This window comes from Hippocampus comes, unplaced genomic scaffold (genome assembly GCF_001891065.2).
Source record: "Hippocampus comes isolate QL1 unplaced genomic scaffold, H_comes_QL1_v1.1 scaffold6, whole genome shotgun sequence".
Lineage (NCBI taxonomy): Eukaryota > Metazoa > Chordata > Actinopteri > Syngnathiformes > Syngnathidae > Hippocampus > Hippocampus comes.
The window spans coordinates 559,564-580,024 of record NW_017805833.1 but is presented as its reverse complement, the minus strand read 5'-3'; the positions used below and the strand labels follow the sequence as shown (position 1 = coordinate 580,024).

Below are 20,461 nucleotides of genomic sequence, written 5' to 3'. Positions count from 1 at the left end.
GAGAGAGAGAGAGAGAGAGAGAGAGAGAATCAGAGTCTTCCGGGCCACTAAAATAAAATTGCAGCCTTTGTGTTTGAAAATTGCATTCTAAAGACAGTGTGAGCCCGAGTAGACAGCGGGGAAAGCCGTGGGGGTCAAAACGGTGGCGAAGAAGCCGTGCTGCTCACCCGCGACATCGGTTTTCTCTTGGAAGCTCATGTCTGCCTTGATCTTTCGCTTGCGCTTCACCTGATACGGATCTGACAGTGGAAAAGGTCACAAGAAAAAAAAAAGGTCAGTTGCAGCCAGTGTGAAGGGGGTTATCTGTACACAATGCTCGTATTGAAATAAAAGTTAAACGCGATGATGTTTGTGAAGGGGGCGAGGGGGGGTAATTACAGAGAGGTGTAATTTCCATGTTGCAAAGGCCAAGGCAGTGCATTACGATGTGAAACAGCAGTGAAACCATTCTTTCTTTTTTTTGGGGTTTGTTTTATTTGTCGCATGTTTTTACGACGAATTTGAATGGTTACGTCCATGTTCCAACAGTATAAGCATCAACTTATGAAGTTTCTCATCGTGTTCCCACTTGCGGCATTCCCAGTTGTCCTGTTTTGCGGGGTTTTTTTTGGTTTGTTGTATATTTCATGAACTGTTTTGAATTGTTATTTCTGGGTTACAATTTAGTTCATTTGTGCTGGTTTAAGTTTAAGTTAGCTGCACGGCTGTAAGATAATGTTTAATTTTTTTCTCACGATAATTAACTGGTTTTGAATTTCCCTGTTACAATAGTATGCACATTGTGTTAAGATGTGTGCAGTCAGGTTTGCACTTGTTGCACGGCCTTGAAACCGTGCTATGATTTGTTATTTCCATCTTACAATAGTATAATTTGTCAAATCAGGTTTTTTTGGGGGGGGGGGTTGCACTTGCCTGGCTGTGAGACTGTATGGTACTGGGTTTTCTGTTTTTGTTTTGCTGTCACGCTTTATGAATTGGTTTTTCAATGAATTACTTCAGCATGACAAAACCATAAGCATTACGTTAAGATAGGTCCATTCGGGTTTGCATTTGCTGCACGGCTGCGAGACCGGAGGCCGTCAAGTCTTTTTCGCTTTCATGTACTGGTTTTGAACAGTTACTTTGGCGTTAAGAGTCGTTGCGATGTTTTATGATGAATCATGTTCATCTGTGTGTCGAGTTCTTTTGGTATGTGACCGATGCAAGTCGTTGGCGCCCCGCTTTTTTGACTGTGTGAATCGTCAACCCATCGCTGACCGGGATTGTACGGCAGGTACGTGAAGGTGACCGGCTCGCTCTCCATCTGGTCGGAGAGCCGGCGCAGGGTGACGCTGACGTCCACTTCCTCTGTGATGTCCTGGTCTTGGTAGGGAGGCGTTTTGAACACGATAGCGATCTGCCGGTGGACGTCCGTCTGGGCAAACTCGCCGTTGGCCTTCCACGAGCCGCGCCGGAAGATGATCTCGACGTCGTCTGTACGCGGTAAAAAGCCAGTCGTCGTGGTGGTTGAGCCTATTTTTCGGCGAGCGGATGACACGGCCATACCTTTTTGCACTTTGTCACACAGCATGTAGATCTCCGTCTTGCCAGTGCAGGCCCCCGTGTACTGGTTCAGCTGGCTAATTTTTAACTGGGACGTCGTGGTCGCTTCTGACGAGGAAAATTGAAAAAGCATGTAAAAACAAAAATGCTTTTTAAAAAAAAAAAACAACAAATAAGATATACAAACAAATAAAAATACTACAATCTGTGTTTATAAAACTAAACAAAACTATGTTTTGATAAAATTAGCTCATGAAAATATACTTGTCGGGATCATCTAAAGTGATTTCATACATGAGCCTTCGAGGTACTTTTTTTTTTTTTTTTTGGCATTTTTACCGTCCCTACAAAAGAAGGAACGTCAAACGCTTTGTTTCAGAATTGTTCACATAAATCATATTGACTGCAACATTGTTCAAATACATAATTGTTGATTATTCATTTACAATGTCATGTTAAGCAAGTTGTTTGTGTAGTTGTTCATGCTGTAATTCCTGTACTGTAATTCCTCTTGGTGTCATTGTTCGTGTAGTTGTTCATGCCGTTGTCCACGTTGTTATAGTTCATATTGTCATAGTCCATGAGGTTTATGTAGTTGGTTTTGTTTGTTTTTTGTCATTGCTCGTGTTTGGGATCGTGATCACCTCTGTCAAACAACTTGATTGGAGAACAATCAAATCAATGATCAGGTTTCTCATCCTGAAGGCTCAAAATGTAAAAGAATCATGTGTGCAGCCATTCATGGTGTACGTGGATGAAATAAAGAATACAAGAATAGAAAGAATACAAAATCTGAGGGTAAAAGAAATCATTCCGGGGACGAAAGGAGAAAATGATTACTGGTGAAAAAAAAAGGACTCATTTGATTTGACCATTGGCACCGCTCTCAGTTATCTTTGCCATTTTGGGTTGGATGTCACTCAATATCTACTTAGGTTTCACCCCGTAAAGTTTGAAGAGGATCGTTTTTAGCGCGACTCCAACTCCGTGGCGGAGGATAAACCACACGTTGTTGTCGTTTTGCGTGTGTTGCCTACTCTTGTCAAAGATGGGGTTGGACACCACGGGGCTCAGACTGTCCGTTGTGCCGTCCTCCCACTCCAACTCGCACTGGAAACACAGACGCACGGCGTTCATGTCCATGTCCTCGATGCCCTTGGAGTGACCAGCTAGGGGACCAAATAAATGGAACGCCATTACACGCCATTATACACGCACAAATAGGTGTGTGTGTGCGTGTGTGTGTGTGTGTGTGTGTGTGTGTGTGTGTGTGTGTGTGTGTGTGTGTGTGTGTGTGTGTGCACACCAAGATGAATGTGTGTGTGTGGGTGTGTGTTTGTGTGTGTGTGTGTGTGTGTGTGTGTGTGTGTGTGTGTGTGTGTGTGTGTGTGAGTCCATTTTACTTAGAAATGGGTCAATATTCTGTTTTCTTCTCTTTTGCAGCGAGACATCAAGTTCTTTCCTCCTCACACACTGGATTCCCAAGTTGGCAAAGCTGTCCAGATTACAGCAAACGAACAAAAACAAACGTTGAAGGACGCATGTTCAAAGAGGGAAATGGGGGGGCGATAAGGGATTCATGCTCCAAATGAGACTACGACGACATATCTGGAGAGTAAAAGATGCACCTGTGGCGTCGGTTGCTGTGAGGATTCAGCGTCACCACGCAGATACCTGATCCATTCGGGCAGTCTTTTCCCACGAGGCAGTGGGGGTGCGGCCGGTGTGGGGGATCTTTGGTTACCAAGGAAACGGTGACTGTGACCTTCTTCAAGTGCTCAATGGGACCTTGAATCTGAAAACAATGTCAAGTAAGTGTGGGGGAGACTCACTGCTGTGTATTAAGAATTTAAAAAAAAAAAATACATCTTGGAAAAGAAACACAGGCTGGCTCCAGCGGGACTGAGCGTGATGTGAACTTTATATGAGAATTATTTCGAATCTTTCTGCAGATTTTTGCTTTGCTTTCTCACCACACACCGGGAGCACTCCCGGGTTGACTGTACCTGTCCGGTTTCCTGTTTTTTTTTTGTTTTTTTTTTTTTGGGGGGGGGGGGTCAGTTCTAATTTCTCGCTTTCTGTTTTCTGTCACACTTTCTTTTATTTATGTCAATACGCAAACTAAATTTATGAACATGCGCCTTCAACTACTGCAATGCAAATGTCAAAAGAGAATACATATGACACCGACCCCCCCCTTTTTTTTTCTTTACTGGTCCTTCACCTTCCGGCTTCATTTTGTCATACTTGGTGTCACACGGTCTGGTAAAAAGGAGTTAAAAAAAAACAAAACAGTTTCACATGCAAAAGGAGTGGAAATTAGTACGGGCGACTGTTCCATCCTCCATACCTCAATGGCCGGTTGAGTCTTGTTGCTTTCACTCCCGGACGCCCCCAGGATGCTGCCGGCCGAGCGTCCCTCGCACTCATAGCGAAACCTCATGCCTCGCTCTTTGGGCTGCTCTACCACCACAAGTTTGGGCTTCTCCAGATTGCGCTCCAGCATCTCTGCTCCTGACCGGCTCTTAGAAGGGATGGCGCTGCTGCTGCTGCTGGGGGCTTTTGATGTTCGTGGGCATGGGAGGCCGCGACCATGGCGGTTCGAGCCGGCGGCAGGATGGGCAGGCGGACGTTGAGACATTTCCCGGGGCGAGCAGAGCTGCTGCAGAGGGGGTGTGAAGCTGCAGCTGGACTAAAGGCAAACCAAATTAAAATTGTATTCAACTACTGTAGGTGATATGAAGATTGCTCATGAAAACTACATTCAAAATAATACTCCATGCATATATGTCTGACCAGTCTGTTATGCACAATAGCTGACTGCATATCAATATTTTATCTATATTTTATTTTATATTGCATTCTGTACTGTGTACAGTTCTTTTTTCTGGAACATTTATTTTGTGCATGCAATACTTTGTTTTTCTTTCTCCCCCAACCCCCCCCCCTTCATTTCTGCTGCTGAAGATTGCAAATTTCCCCAGTGTGGGACAAATAAAGGTTTTCTTATCTTATCTTATCTTATCACACCGAGGGGCATTTTTGATACTTTGATGAACTTATATAGATGCAGGAGATGGTCAAACTGCTTCCAGCACAATGGAGTGCTTTTCTACCAAACTAGATCTACCGTAATAAAATGGAACATTTATCCCGGACCATGCCTGAGCCTGATTATCTCTGTTAAAAAAAAAAAAAAAAAGCTCCTGAATTGAATCGTAAATCTAACAGTTGATATCTCTGACAAGCATATGGGAATACAATGAAGCCACAATAACCGAGTCAACAATCATCCCGAATCCCAGACGAATTTCCATTCCCCCACACGATGTCAAACACACCGAAAATCAAGCGAGCCACCGACCAGTACGCTTAACATGACATCATGCAGTAAGCATTGAAACGATCCAACCTCCAGGGAAAACCGAGACAAGCTGCAGACAGTAAGTAACCAGCAGGCCGTGGGAGAAGGAGACCCTACCTCTCAACGTGCCATGATCATGCCTGAGGATAACATGCTCCTGTTGCTCGTGCGCTTAGCTTCAACCAAACAACGGTATACAAAAAAAAGGGCTGAGCGGCGTTAGCCGAGAGGAAATAGGAAGTCGACTCACGGTAACGACCAATGGAAGAGCCGCTCCCGGCCAAGAATGTGACCTTGCACCCCTTTTGAGTGGGCTTGGCCAGCGGAGGTTGGGCAAAACCGAAAGTAGGAGTCATGTTACGGGTTGGATTCGCAACTCCTTCCACGGAGTTTAGTTGCTGTGACGTAACTTTGGCAAGAGTTAAAACTGTCCCACCGATGCAGCCTATTCGCTAAGCCACATGGTTTACTGTAAGACCTGCCTGACTGCTTCGAACCGTGGTGTCATCCACATGAAGTCACATGATTTCCCCCAAGGCAAAAACAATAAGCCCAAACAACTTTTGCACTGGCCCTCGTCCTGTTTGGCCTTGCTGATGAAGTGTCGTTACTGGGACATTTCTGCCAGAGTCATGCATTTTTTTTCTCCATCTTTTATCAAGCCAAAGCATCCATTTTACCTTCGAAAAATATCACAGAGCACCTCCAAACAAAAAGTATAAATAGTGGAATAATGATGATGATGTTCTGGTGAAATGGAGTTCGTCATCGTGGAATCTGGGACTAAGGCGCCGTGAGAGTGGCTGCCTTTCCAGAAGCTCCTATATTTTGTTCTTCTACTTCTTCCTTTCATAACTTTGCTGCTCTGAATTGGGAATTTCTCCATTGCGAGACAAATAAAGGTTTTCTTATCTTATCTTATCTTTACTCAGGGGTGTCAAACTCATTTTAGTCGCGGGCCAATTTGGAGTCTTCCCTCGGAGGGCCGTGAAACCACAAAATGATTACTTGTACACAACAAATTAATAGATTACTAGTTTTGAAATCAGTCAATTATAATAGTTTGTTCAATTATTGTTCAAGTGAGTGTAAACTGGATAACAAAAGTATTGCAAAATCTCAACATTATTTATTACACATGACAATTTCACAATTTTGTACAGATTTTAGCAAGTTGATACAGTTGAATTTGCTTTTGCGGGCCACATAAAATGACCTGGCGGGCCGGATTTGGCCCCCGTGCCTTGAGTTTGACACCTGTGGTTTAACTGATCACAAAGCTGATATACGTGGAAAAATGAGTATGTTATATGAATGGCAACAGGTTCGTTGTACCTTCTGACCATGTCTTTTTTTTTTTCTTCCTGTCACTATTCGCCACTGGCATTGAAAGATGGATGAAGATCTATTTGAAATTAAGAAAAGATAATTGTCTGACACATGAAATGAAATTGGATTACCTCCCAAGGCATGCCTGATGATCTGTCAGCGCACATTAAGTGTGTCAAGGCACAAAGGTTGGGAACCGCTGCGACTCATGGGCTTGGCTCAAAGTCAAATGCAATAAAACTTTAAAAGCGCACCACAATCCATTCAAGGATAGTGCTTGACTGCAAATTTGTTCTGATTTGGAAACAATTCTTACCTCGACAAATAACGGATATGTATTCTGTTCCAGGGCCGCTGTGTCTAACGGGCAACATTGAAGTAACCTTTTCATCACTTTTACAGTTGTCCCGACCCAGTACCGTAATTTTGGGTGACAATTCTAACCGTCCAACTTGAAGAGGTTCCACTGCATTCTGTGTACCACAATGTCAACTTTTCTAAACTAATTCCATTTCATCCACATTTAAAGTCAGGTCAAACGCCAAGGCATTTGATGTGACGTGACGTGTCGACTCTTAAGTTTGAACGGAAAGGATCGAAACCGTTACAACCATTAATCACAGGATTATGCTCCGGACTTGGATGAAAAGGCCTTTTCTTTGCTCAACCCCAAGCAGCACTATGGCATGAATGCGCACTGTCATGTCACACAGTCTGAAAGTAGATTTGATTCATTTTCCAATAATATGCATCATTCATTATCGAGATGAAAGCCAAAAATATGCCATTTTGATCACATGATGTCATGAGCTGTATTATTAATACAACTCCCTCCCCGCATTCAAGGTACTGTCACACAATACATCAGGTTGCTTTAATATTAGGAAAGCGAATGGCTTCTGGACCCCGGGCTCCAACAAGCAATCTTTCCCCGCCCACTGTGCAAGCAATCCCAATTTAAATACCTACCGGTACCTGACACGTGGTGCCTCTCGCCACCAGCACTGGCTGAGATGATGGCGAGGAGGAAGAGGCGGCGGCGGAACAAAGCCGGTGCATCCTGTGGTTTTGGCCGCGCAGCTCAGCAGGAGGAGGCAGCGGTCTGGGGAGGGATATGCCTGTGTGGTCCTCTGTAATGATCTCCTGGATGAGGTCTGCGGCAGAAGACATCAAGTAGTTTCTTAGTACCTGGGAGGAGACGCGTCAGATGATGGCTAGCTAAAATCACTTGCTACAGTATTTTTTGCAATTTATTTAATTTTAACATCTCTTTAATTCAAAATGGCTTTCACCATACGTGAACTTCCATCCATGCACGATCACAGATGCAACCAAGCAGGCAGGTACGTTGTTTGAAGAAACACGGAAATAGCTCAGTTGTTGACAGACGCGCTAGACTTATGCAAAACGAGAATATGAGGTTTACTGCAGTCATACTGAATGTAAGTTAAGCTATTCTCGTGACGCCATTACAAATGACAACAAAACAGTTGACGTAGAAATGGGCGAATCTGTACAGTTACACCAAAACGGCTTTGAGAATCTGCTGACTACGTGCCAGGTAAAACAAACAAAACAATGTGGGACAAAATTGCAGGGCTGTGGGCATCGGGACGTGTACAATACAGCCAGCTTCCAATGCAAGCCAAAATGGAGCAGGCGTAGGCTGTTTGTCGTTGCTGCTAAGTGAGTGTATGGGCTTGTTCACAGCTGTTTAAACCAAAATAGCAAATAGTTTTAGGAAAAACCCATCCACCTGAATGACAGGCGATGTTCATTCATTTTGTAATTATTTTTTAATAATGTCAGAGAGGAGATGTTGTAAACATGTACGTAAACATTACGTGTTGTATTTAATGTTGATAATAGCTTTTTAGAAGAATTTGGGGGCAGGTGGTCCAAATGAGTAATTTAGTTGTAGATATATTGTTCCATGTTTTGACCAAATCTGTGATCGATATAACAGAGACGAATTTTGTTCCCAGGACATCCCTGAGCACAACGGAAATGGAATTTACAAATACAAAATCTGTTAAAAACAGATACAAAAGCTGTTAAAAACTTTAAACATGGTATTGAATTGTTATTATTGTATGGTTTTAGACTATATTATACCACAGAGTGTAATTAATTAATTTTATTTTATTAATTTATTTTTCAAGAAAAATAAACCTTGCAAAATGATTGTGGGGTTTTTTTGGGGGGTGGTAGGGATTCATTTCAATTAGGGAAAGAAGATTTGAGTTGAAGCACTTTGACATCTATGTTTTTTTTTTTAAGTATTGCAGGTTGTAAAAAGTTTGAGAACCACTGGTTGAAGTTTAGCATCAGGTCAGATGAGGTGACAGCCGACTTTCATCTCTCAGAAACAGGGAGCAGATGCAGTCTTTTACTCACCAAAGTCGGACAATCCTCTCTCTGTCGGACAAACAGAAAGTAAACAATCGATGAACAAGAGAAAATACAGTAAAACTTGTTCGACTGTTGACAATAGGCGTTACGCACCGAGAAGAGGTAAAAAAAAAAAGATATTAAGACATCATATGGCAATGATGTCATCATCTCTCATCCATACACAAACATTACAGTTAGGAAGGACACCTACCGGGAGTGCAGCGAAAAACGTCCATGTCTCGAAGCGCGGAGGACATCAAAACAGTCGCTATTGGTGGTTTTAATCTCAATAAAGGGACTTTAGTCCTCCACCGTACGATTCAAAGGGTGTTCAGGTGTCGACAAACACCTCCAAAGCCATGGGATGCATAGCACAGCGACGAAGTAGTCCGTTTGCAGCACTTTCGGCGTTTCCGCGGCAGCTGGCCGCCGATTGGCTGCTCGCTGCACTGGAAATCCCCAAACGTCACTTGGCTCGTCGTCCAACTATTCGACAGCCTGAGTCGAAAGGATGGCGGGAGCCATAAACCAACGACGACTACAGTAAAACGTTTCCATGGTGACAAAATGTCGTTAAAAAGGCGAATTAACCTTAAATGACGTTCTCCCTCCACATTCACTTTTACCCTTCATATATTTGTTGGTTTCAGTGATGCACTCCAAGTGTGACTGAAACCAAGGAATGTTTAGAAAAATAGGAGGCTTTACCTGCGGTTGGAGCGCACTTTTCTTCTTTTCCTCGTGATGCCTAACATGGATTTATGGAACATCGTAGTATATATGTTGATACACAAGTATTACTATATTCTAAAACGTTACACGGAAGACAAAGTTATACCGACAAAAAAAATCACGTTTCTGTATTGTGTGACATGGATTACATACACACACACATGCGCGCACACAAATTAAACTCAGGGAGTTTTAAGTGAAATGTTATACTATAACAAATATTCCCACACTATGATTAGGGAGCGACATCTGCAGGTTGATTTAGTGGTAGCAGCACTTTTAGAGGAAATTGAAAGTGAAAGGAAGGCTTTATGTACAACCGAGTCCAATTAAATTAACTATCCCGTTTACAGGAAGAGCTGGTTGGATTACTACTACAGTGTAACAACTGAATCATGCAGATTGACTATTGGTGTAAAAGAAGGTCAGAAACAGCCATAGTTAACTGAGAGTGTGGATATTAAAGTCAAGTAAAAGTTGTTTTCTCAAGAAAAATATACTCCGGCAATGTTAAGCAGTAAATTAGAAAGATAAGAGAGAAAGGCCACCTATTGATACAAATATTCATCCATTGTTTTACACCCTTTACAAGACCTTTAAAGTCAGGGAAACTGGGAGTAAGCCGACAAAAAAAGGACATAAAATGAACTACCAGGGACCCTTGAGACAAAATGTGCACATAAGATTAAATAAAAATTACAAATTGAGCACTCAAAACATTTTTGTACTCGAATACCAACTGTCAACAAAATATTCTTGTTGCTCTGTGAGTTGAGAAAATAAAGGTCTTAATGTAGACATTTTCAATCACAGAAGTTTTACTATAAACATGAACGCTCAAAATTCAATAATGTAGCAACATGGAACCTTTTACGCAAGATGCACAGCCCTCACAATGAAAACAAGGGACAGCAATTGTGCGTGCATGTGAATTTCTTTTGGAGTGTTAACATGAAACACCCAGCCGGGTGTTGTGGGTGCATGGCAGGGTTATTGGTATTAGATTTGTTAATTAGATATTCCCAGACACTTTGAACATTGGCACTAATTAACAAGCTGAAATTCTGCACACGTTGGAGACATCCAAAAGAACGAGTCAGTCATGGAAAATCAAAACTTATTGACAATATCAATATTTATATTAATACCAACAAGGCTGCTTGTTTTGATCCAGTTTGGACAATGAACAATTTGTTTAAAATTAAAGGTTGTAGTCACGGTCTTGTCGCTCAGATCCTGTTGGCATTTTCCAGAGGAGATTTTCCAGTTTTCCTCCAACAACAACTTGATTCTCACATGGAATGAAAATAAAAGCTTCACATGGGATATACACAAAGAAGAAATATTTCACTTGGCTTCTTTCTTCCATGTATACAAAAAAAGTCTAAACGCAAACTCTGTCCGTCTCATTTCCAAGATACTGTACCCTCCCCAAATCAAACAGAATACAGTACATCACGTTTTGTTTTACTTCACTTGGACTGAAAAACGAGAGGGCGGGGAAGAAAAATTAAAAATTACCAAGTCTACAATGAAGGTGATTCTCTGTCAATTCATACAGGAATCGGAGGGAACAGTTGAACTGCATTTTTTTTCTTTTTTTTTTTTAGCGATGTCCGTGACAGCCAACCCCATCTGCCTAATTTCCACAAGTCCTCTTTGCCCTGGCGCCAGGGGCCAGGGAGACCAAACACGGGGCAGGGTGTCATCATCTGGCTTATTCATTCTTTTTCTCCCTGTCTGGTTTTTCTGTGATGGCTGCCACGGGGGCATCGGCTACTGCTGTGTTATCCTGCTGGTGGTCCACTCCGCTGGTGCCGTACTCGTTGACCCTGTTGGGGTCCACTCGATAAATCCAGCGCTGGTACAGGTAGACGAAAAAGACAACATCTGCAAAAGAAGACACGCACGTTACAAAATTTTCACATGTCGTGGCCAGTGACATTGATGTAATTGAGTGCAACGGGCATCTTTTTATATTTTATAATTTATGTTTTTGAACACCGTCCTGTTCTTGTCATGCATGCAATAAATCCACTCTGACTCCTCAGCAACTTTCTTTTTCCCCCACAAGCACGACGTGCTCTCTTCTTATTAGCGGACTCCAAATCATTTTTCTTTTCTTTCCAATCTAACCTCATCTTCTGGTCAGTGTTCAAATGTCTCTCTGTATAAAATAAAGCCATAAACTGTAGGCTTACAGATGCCATATTTGTAGTAAAGAAGTCTACCATGACACAACTCGGTATCAGTCGTAGTGAAAATACGAACAGAAAGTGGATGGTGTACAGAGGCAGTTTTAGTGGGTATTGCCATGCATTCATGAGACATAATACAATAAAGTGACAGTATGCCCACCGGTACCAAAAAAAGAGGGTCTTTTGAGTTCATGATGATTTAAAAGTAGATGTACCGTCTCTGAGGCATCCTATCCTGTACATCATGGGCATCTTGATGACAAATGCAAACAAGTCATCAATGAACGTATTCAGCGCTTTGTATGTGAGCATCCTCCATGGGAGGTGGGCCACTGACTTCATTTTATAGTTGATAAATAACTGCGGCGTCATTGTGATGAAGCCTGAAATGAAGGGAGAGAAGGGGAGGGGGAGAGAGACAGGAAGAGGAAGGGCGAGTGAGGCACATAAAACACTTCACATCAGTTTGCTGCAGACGTGTGACTGCTATTTGGAGTCACCCCATTCGCGGAAACAACGGAATTGGACATGCAACAATTAATGGTCCAAATGAATCCCTTAAGACGGAAAAGAATCTGGCCATGTAAGGGTCATAATTCAAATTAAATAAATAAGGAAGCTGCTTTGCCTCGCTGCATATAGCACGATGCTTCCATATCCGACTAGGACGAAACCGTTGCAAAAATGACAACTGACAACTCACACCCGCACAATGGGATATTTAGCATTAAGGACTGCGCAAGCTCATATCACATTCGGAGGCTCCTTGTACAATATGTTGTATATTTAAAAAAATGGAGGGTGGGGTGGAAAAATGTGTCTTGTTCACTTATAACGCGGAAAATGTGTTTTGTTTTGTTTTTTGCTTGTGAGAAAGCTGCAAAAGTGCATTTTCATTGGCCCCTTTTTTTCCACGTCGCCACATTATTGGAACTGCAATTCAAATCTTGAATCGCCTCAAAACCACTGGCCAAGACTCAGCCGCTCGTGAAATCTTGTGGCAGACCGCCGCACGCTGCCCAAGTGTTGAGGGGAGTTCTGCCACATCGATTAGTGTGCGTGTGACGGTCCTAAGGCCCCCCTGCACACCCAGCAACTTAGCTGAAAGACGCAATGTGCGGGGTTACGCAACTACTTTTCATAAGTAGTCGACTGTCAGCCACGAGTTTTGCTGACATTCGAAAAAGCCTGTACCAAACAGTAGATACAATAAATATTCGTGTTCTACAATAATACTTAACTATTTTCAAAATTTCATAAATAGCCGTGGCTAAAAAAAATAGCAAAGCATTGAAACGCATTGTTACCTTACTCACCAAAGGTTAGCAAGAAGCCATAGAGCATGCTTAGTACCCATGAGTACCAGCCTTTGTGCTCGACATACAATAAACTGTAAACGGCATAGCAGCCAAACAGGGGGTAGAGCAGCCACGACAAGTACTTGAAGGCCATCTGTGGACAGAAGCAGTGGGATCAGGTCACAAACAACCACACGGCATCATTACATTACAAAAAAAAAAACATTGTCTCAATTAATTCGGCAATGGTCTTGACTTACGTCGTCATAGATTTTGGTAGAAGACTGCACATATGTGGACTTGTCTTTGAACACAAGTCTTGGGAGGATTCCTGCAATTTTATTCTCTTTGTCCAACTATAGAAAGACAAAACAAGTTTTGATATAGAGAACATCAACATTCTTAAAATAAAAAACAACTTCCGCGTGGTTTTGACTTACTTTGACATCCATGACCTTGGTGATTTTCCAGAGGTCGATAAGAAGGCTGATGAAGACGCTGACCTGCACCACAAAGTTGGTCTCGTTGTCGAGAATGTAGAGCAGCACCACCAAAGACTGGAACACGCCGAAGATAATGGAGCGCACAGAGAGGCCTTCCAAAGACTGTCTGCTGTTCCAGAACTGGATGTCTTGGGAAGGAACGCGTGGATGAAAAACCGTGAGGTCCAATGAGGACGTGTCAAAGTACACAGATGGTGAGCGTTGTTGTTGTGAATTTACCATTCTTAAAGGCCAGAAACTCGAAGATGCTATGCACAATGGAGACCGCGATAGTGAGCCCCAGGAGGTACGGGTTGGTTTCCAGTAAGGCCACCTTTAAAAAAGATTTTTTTTAAAACTTAAACCTTAAGAGTTCTTGGAGTTTAGGCTGCTTCAGACCACCTTACAGTCCAGTTGTGTTATATTATAATGGCACCAGGAAATTGGTCCATCAGGATCATACACTATGGAAACTAAGCAAAAAAAAATCACAGAAAACACTTAAAACTCATTCACTCCTAAAGACGTTTTTAAACGTCTTTGCAGACTTGGTCCAGAATTGGCTGGTACTGAATGAGTTAATGTACACATGACGAGTTCAAATGACCCAACTAAAAGAACGTTCAGTTCATGTTTCTATAATGTTGGCAGCTTGAAGCAGTCATTTCGGTTGTCAAATAGCAAACATGTTTCAATCTGACAACAACATGAGGTTGACCAGAATCCGAGGACATTTAAGGTTCCGCAGTATTTCGTCGACCCTACCTTGACAGAGTCCTTATCCTCATCAGACTGCTCGTAGGTGTCCTCGGGCAGAAAGTTCCACAGCGAGCGAGCGTTCTGGGCAGCGTAGAGTTGCCAGCGCCACAAGGACAGCGGGCAGTAGTTGAGGCGTAGCGGCAGGGTGGTCAGGGTATCATTGATGGGATAGTAGTCCTTCTGGAGGTTCCAGTAGTCATTGAAGTACACTATTGGGTAGTAGTCACCGCTAACCGCATCAAACTTCACATCTGGTGGAAGAAGGGGGAGAGGAATGTCACGATACATCTGTAATCAACAATACACCTCAAACATTTCACAATAAATCGCAGAGGAGAAATTTACGTTGGTCTAGCGGAGGTGGGACAGATCCTTTCACCCAGGCTGTGTGGTCATCCACCATGTTGATGGTGAGGTTGGGGTGCCAGTGAGAGATGATTTCCACCGGACCGTGGCTCTCTGCCCGCTGAGAGAAGATGAAAACAAATGCATCGATGTCAAGAATGCGCAAACCTGCTCGAACATTTTCAATGGTGAAGACCACAGCGACCGAAAGCGCAAAACCCTCTTCTAAAAACAGCGGGCTCGATCACGTCTACGCCTGTTGACAACAGCTTGCACAATCGGCAGGCTCCTACATTAAGCCTTTTTGGGTCGGGAGAAGTGGCATATGTTCATGATAGAAGTTTAAATCATTATTTTCTATCAAGTGTCTTTATATTGTATTATTTGAGCCTTGAGGAAATTATCACTTCTGTGTAGTTATTTGTTTGCATGTACCAGTTATTTTTTTGTATGAAATATAACTGAATATGTAACAGCTGACATTTACTGCGCTTGATATCTTGTTCAAGCCACTCCTTACGAAAGGATTTAACCTGAAAAGCTAAAATGGTGTGCAGTGCGGTAAAAAAAAAAAAAAACAAAGATAATGATTGATCAAGACGGCCCAGTTGAACCAGTGGTTAGCGCTTCTGCCTCACAGTGCATAGGTCGAGGGTTCGATCCCGGCTCCAGCCTTCCTGTGTGGAGTTTGCATGTTCTCCCTGTGCCTGTGTGGGTTTTCTCCGGGTACTCTAGTTTCCTCCCACATTCCAAAAACATGCATGGCAGGCTGATTGAATGCTCTAAATTGTCCCTCGGTGTGATTGTGAGTGTGAGCACGGATGGTTGTTCGTCTGTGTGTGCCCTGCGACTGGCTGGCAACCGGTTTGGGGGGTCCCCCGCCTACTGCCCGAAGACAGCTGGGATAGGCTCCGGCATGCCCCGCGACCCTTGTGAGGATAAAACGGATCAGAAAATGGATGGATGGATGTTAAGTATTTAGCCATTTTTTCCCACTTGCTGTCAGGTGAAAATGTCATCACATGCGCTCAGGGGGCGGGGCGCAACCAATCACAGCTCATGTGACGCTCTCAAACTGAGGCATGATTGGTCGTTTTTCCGACTTGTGAACAAACTCGGGTTAGGATGCTGCTGCTGTGACGCCAACACTGTCGTAAATCGCTGACCCACCTTGATCATCTCTGGATCTGCTTCTGTCTCTCCTGTAAGTAGATTCTTGGTCTTCAGGAACTTCCTACGCTTGAATTTGTTCAGCACTGACAAGCCAAAACGGTCCAGTTAACGCAACACCGCAACCACAGAAATTGCACTGTTTCAAATCTGATGACATCACAGGCTTACTTTGAGATGCATGAACAGTTGCCAGTCTACGATACTGCCCTTTGCGCTTTGGGTCTGGGTGCAGCCCACTTTTCGTGAAGTAGATGTGTATATAGAGGGAGCCGTTCTGCTGCACCGCCTACAAGTCAACAGAGACGCACAGTTCATCAAATAGCGCTTACATTTAACCATCCGCTGATACAGCTACAAATACTCCAAGTAGTCTACTGTGCCAATACAAATTGCCTGGATTCCTTAACATCCATAAATGTGTATGAATGCCAAAAGGTGACTTTAGTGACTTCTGTTTGTTTCAACTGCTAACATTTATTTGCTCATGCTGTCAGGTTAGTTTTTGCGAGCACATTATTTAGGCTACTATGCTTTCTTTTGCTCCCGATGAGCCTAATTTGCATACGGTTTGTGTTAAGTAACTTAACTACTGCATGCAGTCGTTTGCATAACATAGGCTCATGACCGCGTACATCCTAGGTGCATGATGTTGATTATCGATTATTGTTTGTGTTGTTGCAGACCACAGGATATAAATCAATCCAAAGTGCTTTGCGTAAATCTTTTTGCGACCGCTGCATCCAGTCGTCTTCACCTCAGGGATATCCATCTCCTTATAGTGCTCATAGCAGCCATCCCCATTCTCCCCCGTGGACCAGTCTCCGTAGACTAGGTCCCGGTGGAACCAGAAGAGAGAATCTGTGTTGTTGAAGTCCGTGAATACCTCCTCCTGGGAGATGTACACATACATATCCTGCAGGCGTAATGAAAAAATAAGGGTGTTTAGAGGCATAGGGGGACTGTTTTGACAATTTGGTGTTCAAATACAAATGACAAGGGCATATAAAATTAAATGTTTCAATTTCTAATTAGATGAGAATGTTTCTAAAGACATTGTAATAATCATACCATGAGTGTGTCCTTGGTGAAGAGGTTCCTGCTGGGTACTCTGGGTGCCCCGGCCGGCGTGTTGGGGTCTGGAGTGGAGGGGCCTCGACGGAACCAGCTACTGATGGCCCAGATGATAAAAATCCTAGAGAAATATAATTTAATAGTGTTTGGAGCCGTGGTGGGGAAAACAATGGCATTTGACTGCAGTGCAATTCTCAACATAAATAAAACCTTGGAGAAACACAAGAGAAAATAATTCACCGATAAATGCTCATATTAAATAAATTTTGATTTTGTATAGGTGTGGGAGGGGTTTACAAGCAAGAAGCTTTCGGGACATTTCATTTCAACGGCGAATGACATGCGTATACCACGGAGTTGTAAAACAAGCCTCCCACTTATCTGATTAACTGCTTTTCACTGTGACCATTCTTTTAAAAACAGCAGTCAAAACAGTGACATGGCAACAAAAATATGAAATGGTGGGACACATTGTTTGTTATTCAAAATATGCACACTGAAATACGACAAAGAATTAGTTTGACAAATCTCGCGAGACTTTAGGTCAGTGAGCATCTAAAGGTTTAACACAATTGTTTAGCTTTTTCTTTTTCTTTTTTTTTTTTGAGGGGGAGGAATCAAAATGCAACCAATTCTCCCATTTAAAAGCAAATAGTGGAGAAAACAAGCTTTTTGCGAAAGAAACATGCCAGGCAGAGTAGTGACTCGGGCGTGACATTTTTTTTTTTTTTTTTTGCTTTTGTGGCACTTCAAACTCTAACAATGCGCATACACAGCGAAATATGGCCTCCGAAGAAATTGTGTGTTAATCTCTCTCCTTTCAATAAGACCATAACTGTTGTACTTAAAATTATCTTAAAAATATATATTGTATGTCTGTACCTAAAGAGCACTCCTTTAATGACCTGCCAGGCATTTGGCGCTTGTTGTTGCTGTTGGGGGTTCTGTGGATTGTCGGTCGTCTGCACTGTCTGTCCATCTGTTGTCGCAGCACTTCCATTACTGCTAACCTGCATCACAGAGGGGACACACACACACACACACACACACACACACACACACACACACACACACACACACACACACACACATGCTCAATGAAGTGTTATAAAATGGCGTTTGCTGTGTTGTTACGAACTTACACGCACAGTGAAGCGCTACCAAAAAACTACTGCAATACCTTACTTTACCATCAAAAAGAGTCCATTCGCATCATTTTTGGCACCAGTTTTTTTAAAGATGGGCTGTGTAAAGTTTGACACACAGCGAACAATTCTTCAAAATAAAAGCCAAAATGTGCTTGTTTCAATAGATAATCTTGCCACTCCTAGTTGAAGTTTACCGTATCACTTCAACATGAAACAATGAAAGGGTCTGACAAACGACACTGAATCCAAAAATCGGTTCGTAAGACGCGAGCGCATGGAATCGAATCAATTCAAATCGTTTCAGCGGAAAATATACTGAGATTCGTATGGAATTGTCTTTTATTGGAGAGACCGGAGGGGTGAGCAGTTACGCATGGGGAGGAGGAAGGTGTAAGAAAAGGTACTAGTTAGCCTCAAGGACAACATGAGTAGCCACCTCCTAATCATATGACACACACATATTTGGGTCAAATAATTAATTTAATTGCATTTCACCCTCCCGCACTGTAAAGGAAGACAAAAACTGAATTGTCCACCACCACAAACAAGGCCACATTTCTATTCAAGTGACACAATAGACAAGACCACATGTGATGTCATGGGATCCATTTGCTATCTCAAAGTTTAATCTTCCTCTTTGTTTTCAACACATGGGAGACAAAAGCCAAGTGGAGATGCGACATGGCAGTTAGGTTGAGTCGGTAAATTATTCGAGTGAGTGAAGGTTTTAAGTCTGAAGATAAGTCACCGATTCATCATCCATAAGATTTTATGGCCCTGAAGTGGCGCAAATGGATTTTGGTTTTCACATTTGATGCCATGACATCGCTTATACACGAGACATGGACGTGTGACATTTCACCAATAGGCTTCAGAACACCACGTACACACACTCATATGCACACAGGCATCTGTGGGAGTCCAATCTAGACAATAAATAACCCATTTCCATAAAGGTGCGCGAGGATTAACAATTAACGACGAGTTGAGAAATTACGCTCTTGTAATGGTTAATGCACTTGAGAAAAGCACTTTTTTAATTTAGTATGATAGTGACATTTATAAGCAGGGGAAATGTGGGTTTAATTGTTTACAACAAAGATGAGATGACACACTAACCATTTCCTAACAAACTACTAGTAAAGACTGCAAACCGATTCAGTAAAAATACTATTATATCTAAGTTGAATTATCAAATTAACATACCTAAGAATGAAAATAATAGTAATAATTGACTCCAATTAGCGCAATTCACGATACTGTATCACTGGGCAGAATCCAAGCCTTAATGTGAGGGCAGACTAGACCAGACAAGTTTTTCCTCCAGGCTGGGTCTTTTTTTTTTTTTTTGTTTTGATGAGCTGCAACGGTCATCAAGAAAAAGCAACACTAGTCATAACTAGCCAGAAGCTTTTTGTTTCTAAAAGTGGACATCAGCCTAGTTTGCCAAAGCCACTGAAAATTGTCCATTTTAATCATTTAAAGTGCACCAATTAAATCACAATCACAATATTGGGGTGGGGATAAACACTATTCCAGAATTCTTCCAAATCCTTTGGCCCAAATTTGAGTGTATGTTTGGACTTGGACCACTACTGCACTCACTACAGTTTTTTTTTAAATCTAATCCGAGGTGGTTATTTTCCTTTACACAACCTGGATGATTCTGACTGGCATCCAACCTATGAAAGTGATGATGACGACAGTCCATCGGTTTACAATAAAATGTGCATACAATTACAATACAAAAGTCCAAAAACTGTTTTTCAAAACACCAAAATCTGAGGACAACCACAAGTTCTGTAAAAACACATATCCAGAATGTTAATAATTACCCACAAAATATATGCCCCAGATTTTTATTGCAGGCATAACTTTAAACCACTCTCCTGCAAAATGACAAAAATTGAGTTAGCCCACTCTTGTTCTCAGTGGCTCATTTGTAACAAGTGAATGATGCCTCTGACGAAGGTGACGTGTGCAGATCGTCCCGAGTCTGTGTGGTTCTCTATTCCGAGGCCTTGTGGTAGCTAACTGACACTGGTGAGCTAGTTAGCCATGAGCAAGTGGTCCTCCCATGAGGGATGTGTCCATTGACACCGATCGTATTGCACGCCAACGGCGTGAATTTGTCAGTCAGAGCACCGGAGGAAAGAGGAGGGGAAAACGGGGGAAAGGAGGGAGACGCATTTCGAAAGCAACCGGCACTGATAAACGTCACTCGGCCGCTTTAAACGGCAGCAGCATGACACTTGTCACCGCAAGGGAAATACAGACCTCCTGTCACCGAAATGAAAAAACGAAACGCGAATGTCAAGGTGGGAATCGCTGAGTTTACCTCGCCATTGCTGGCGGCCGCTATAGTCGCTTGACTGTCCTGGGTCGCCATCTTTCCTTGTCTCTGTCACGCACACAAGCACACGGCTCCCTCGCGGGGAAATCTCGCGAGAGGAACGTCACCTGCACGGGGTGGGCGCGGCCAAAGGAGAAAAAGGACAGCGTAAGCCTGCGCCTTTGTTACGTATGTTGTGACGTCTTGTGATTTTCTTTGAACAATTTGTTCGTACAAGACTGTTTCGCCGAGTAACGGGATTAGTCAGTTTCTGAAACGACTGTAGTACTCTTC

The 20,461-nt window shown here is 42.7% G+C and overlaps 2 protein-coding genes and 1 long non-coding RNA gene across 4 annotated transcripts; 1 reads left to right on the top strand and 2 right to left on the bottom strand.

Moving 5' to 3' along the window:
• Positions 1-40: 40 nt before the first annotated feature.
• relb (v-rel avian reticuloendotheliosis viral oncogene homolog B) lies at positions 41-9,064 on the bottom strand. Of its 2 annotated transcripts, none has more exons than XM_019887707.1 (10): positions 8,841-9,064; positions 8,633-8,653; positions 7,205-7,389; positions 3,893-4,234; positions 3,171-3,337; positions 2,946-3,037; positions 2,580-2,711; positions 1,546-1,650; positions 1,258-1,473; positions 41-239 (listed from the first exon to the last, which is right to left on the bottom strand). In XM_019887707.1, exons 1-10 carry the CDS (start codon positions 8,884-8,886, stop codon positions 88-90), a joined length of 1,458 nt encoding a protein of 485 aa, XP_019743266.1. In that variant the 5' UTR covers positions 8,887-9,064; the 3' UTR covers positions 41-87. The 2 variants fall into 2 exon arrangements, with proteins under 2 accessions (XP_019743266.1, XP_019743267.1); XM_019887708.1 differs by having other exon boundaries at positions 7,211-7,389.
• On the top strand, positions 2,675-3,108 carry LOC109526417 (uncharacterized). Its single transcript, XR_002170330.1, has 2 exons — positions 2,675-2,766; positions 2,986-3,108. It is a non-coding gene; the product is annotated as an uncharacterized LOC109526417 (long non-coding RNA).
• A 1,091-nt stretch (positions 9,065-10,155) lies between the features above and the next one.
• On the bottom strand, positions 10,156-20,288 carry clptm1 (CLPTM1 regulator of GABA type A receptor forward trafficking). Its single transcript, XM_019887650.1, has 14 exons — positions 20,174-20,288; positions 17,570-17,697; positions 16,685-16,808; positions 16,371-16,529; positions 15,785-15,902; positions 15,614-15,699; positions 14,444-14,564; positions 14,105-14,349; positions 13,580-13,673; positions 13,298-13,488; positions 13,118-13,213; positions 12,876-13,011; positions 11,775-11,942; positions 10,156-11,251 (listed from the first exon to the last, which is right to left on the bottom strand). Exons 1-14 carry the CDS (start codon positions 20,222-20,224, stop codon positions 11,079-11,081), a joined length of 1,890 nt encoding a protein of 629 aa, XP_019743209.1. The 5' UTR covers positions 20,225-20,288; the 3' UTR covers positions 10,156-11,078.
• Between the last annotated feature and the right edge of the window lie 173 nt (positions 20,289-20,461).

Excerpts from the sequence above, each read along its gene's own strand:
- relb (XM_019887707.1), bottom strand. The coding sequence starts at position 8,886 with ATGTCCTCCGCGCTTCGAGACATGGACGTTTTTCGCTGCACTCCCG. Across the intron at positions 3,038-3,170 it reads CACAGCAACCGACGCCACAG|CTTTGCCAACTTGGGAATCC; the intron begins GTGCATCTTTTA and ends TAATCTGGACAG. Across the intron at positions 2,712-2,945 it reads GAATATTGACCCATTTCTAA|CTGGTCACTCCAAGGGCATC; the intron begins GTAAAATGGACT and ends TTGGTCCCCTAG.
- clptm1 (XM_019887650.1), bottom strand. The coding sequence starts at position 20,224 with ATGGCGACCCAGGACAGTCAAGCGACTATAGCGGCCGCCAGCAATGGC. Across the intron at positions 15,700-15,784 it reads AACTGTTCATGCATCTCAAA|TGCTGAACAAATTCAAGCGT; the intron begins GTAAGCCTGTGA and ends TTGGCTTGTCAG. Across the intron at positions 11,943-12,875 it reads TGGCTTCTTGCTAACCTTTG|GCTTCATCACAATGACGCCG; the intron begins GTGAGTAAGGTA and ends CCTTCATTTCAG.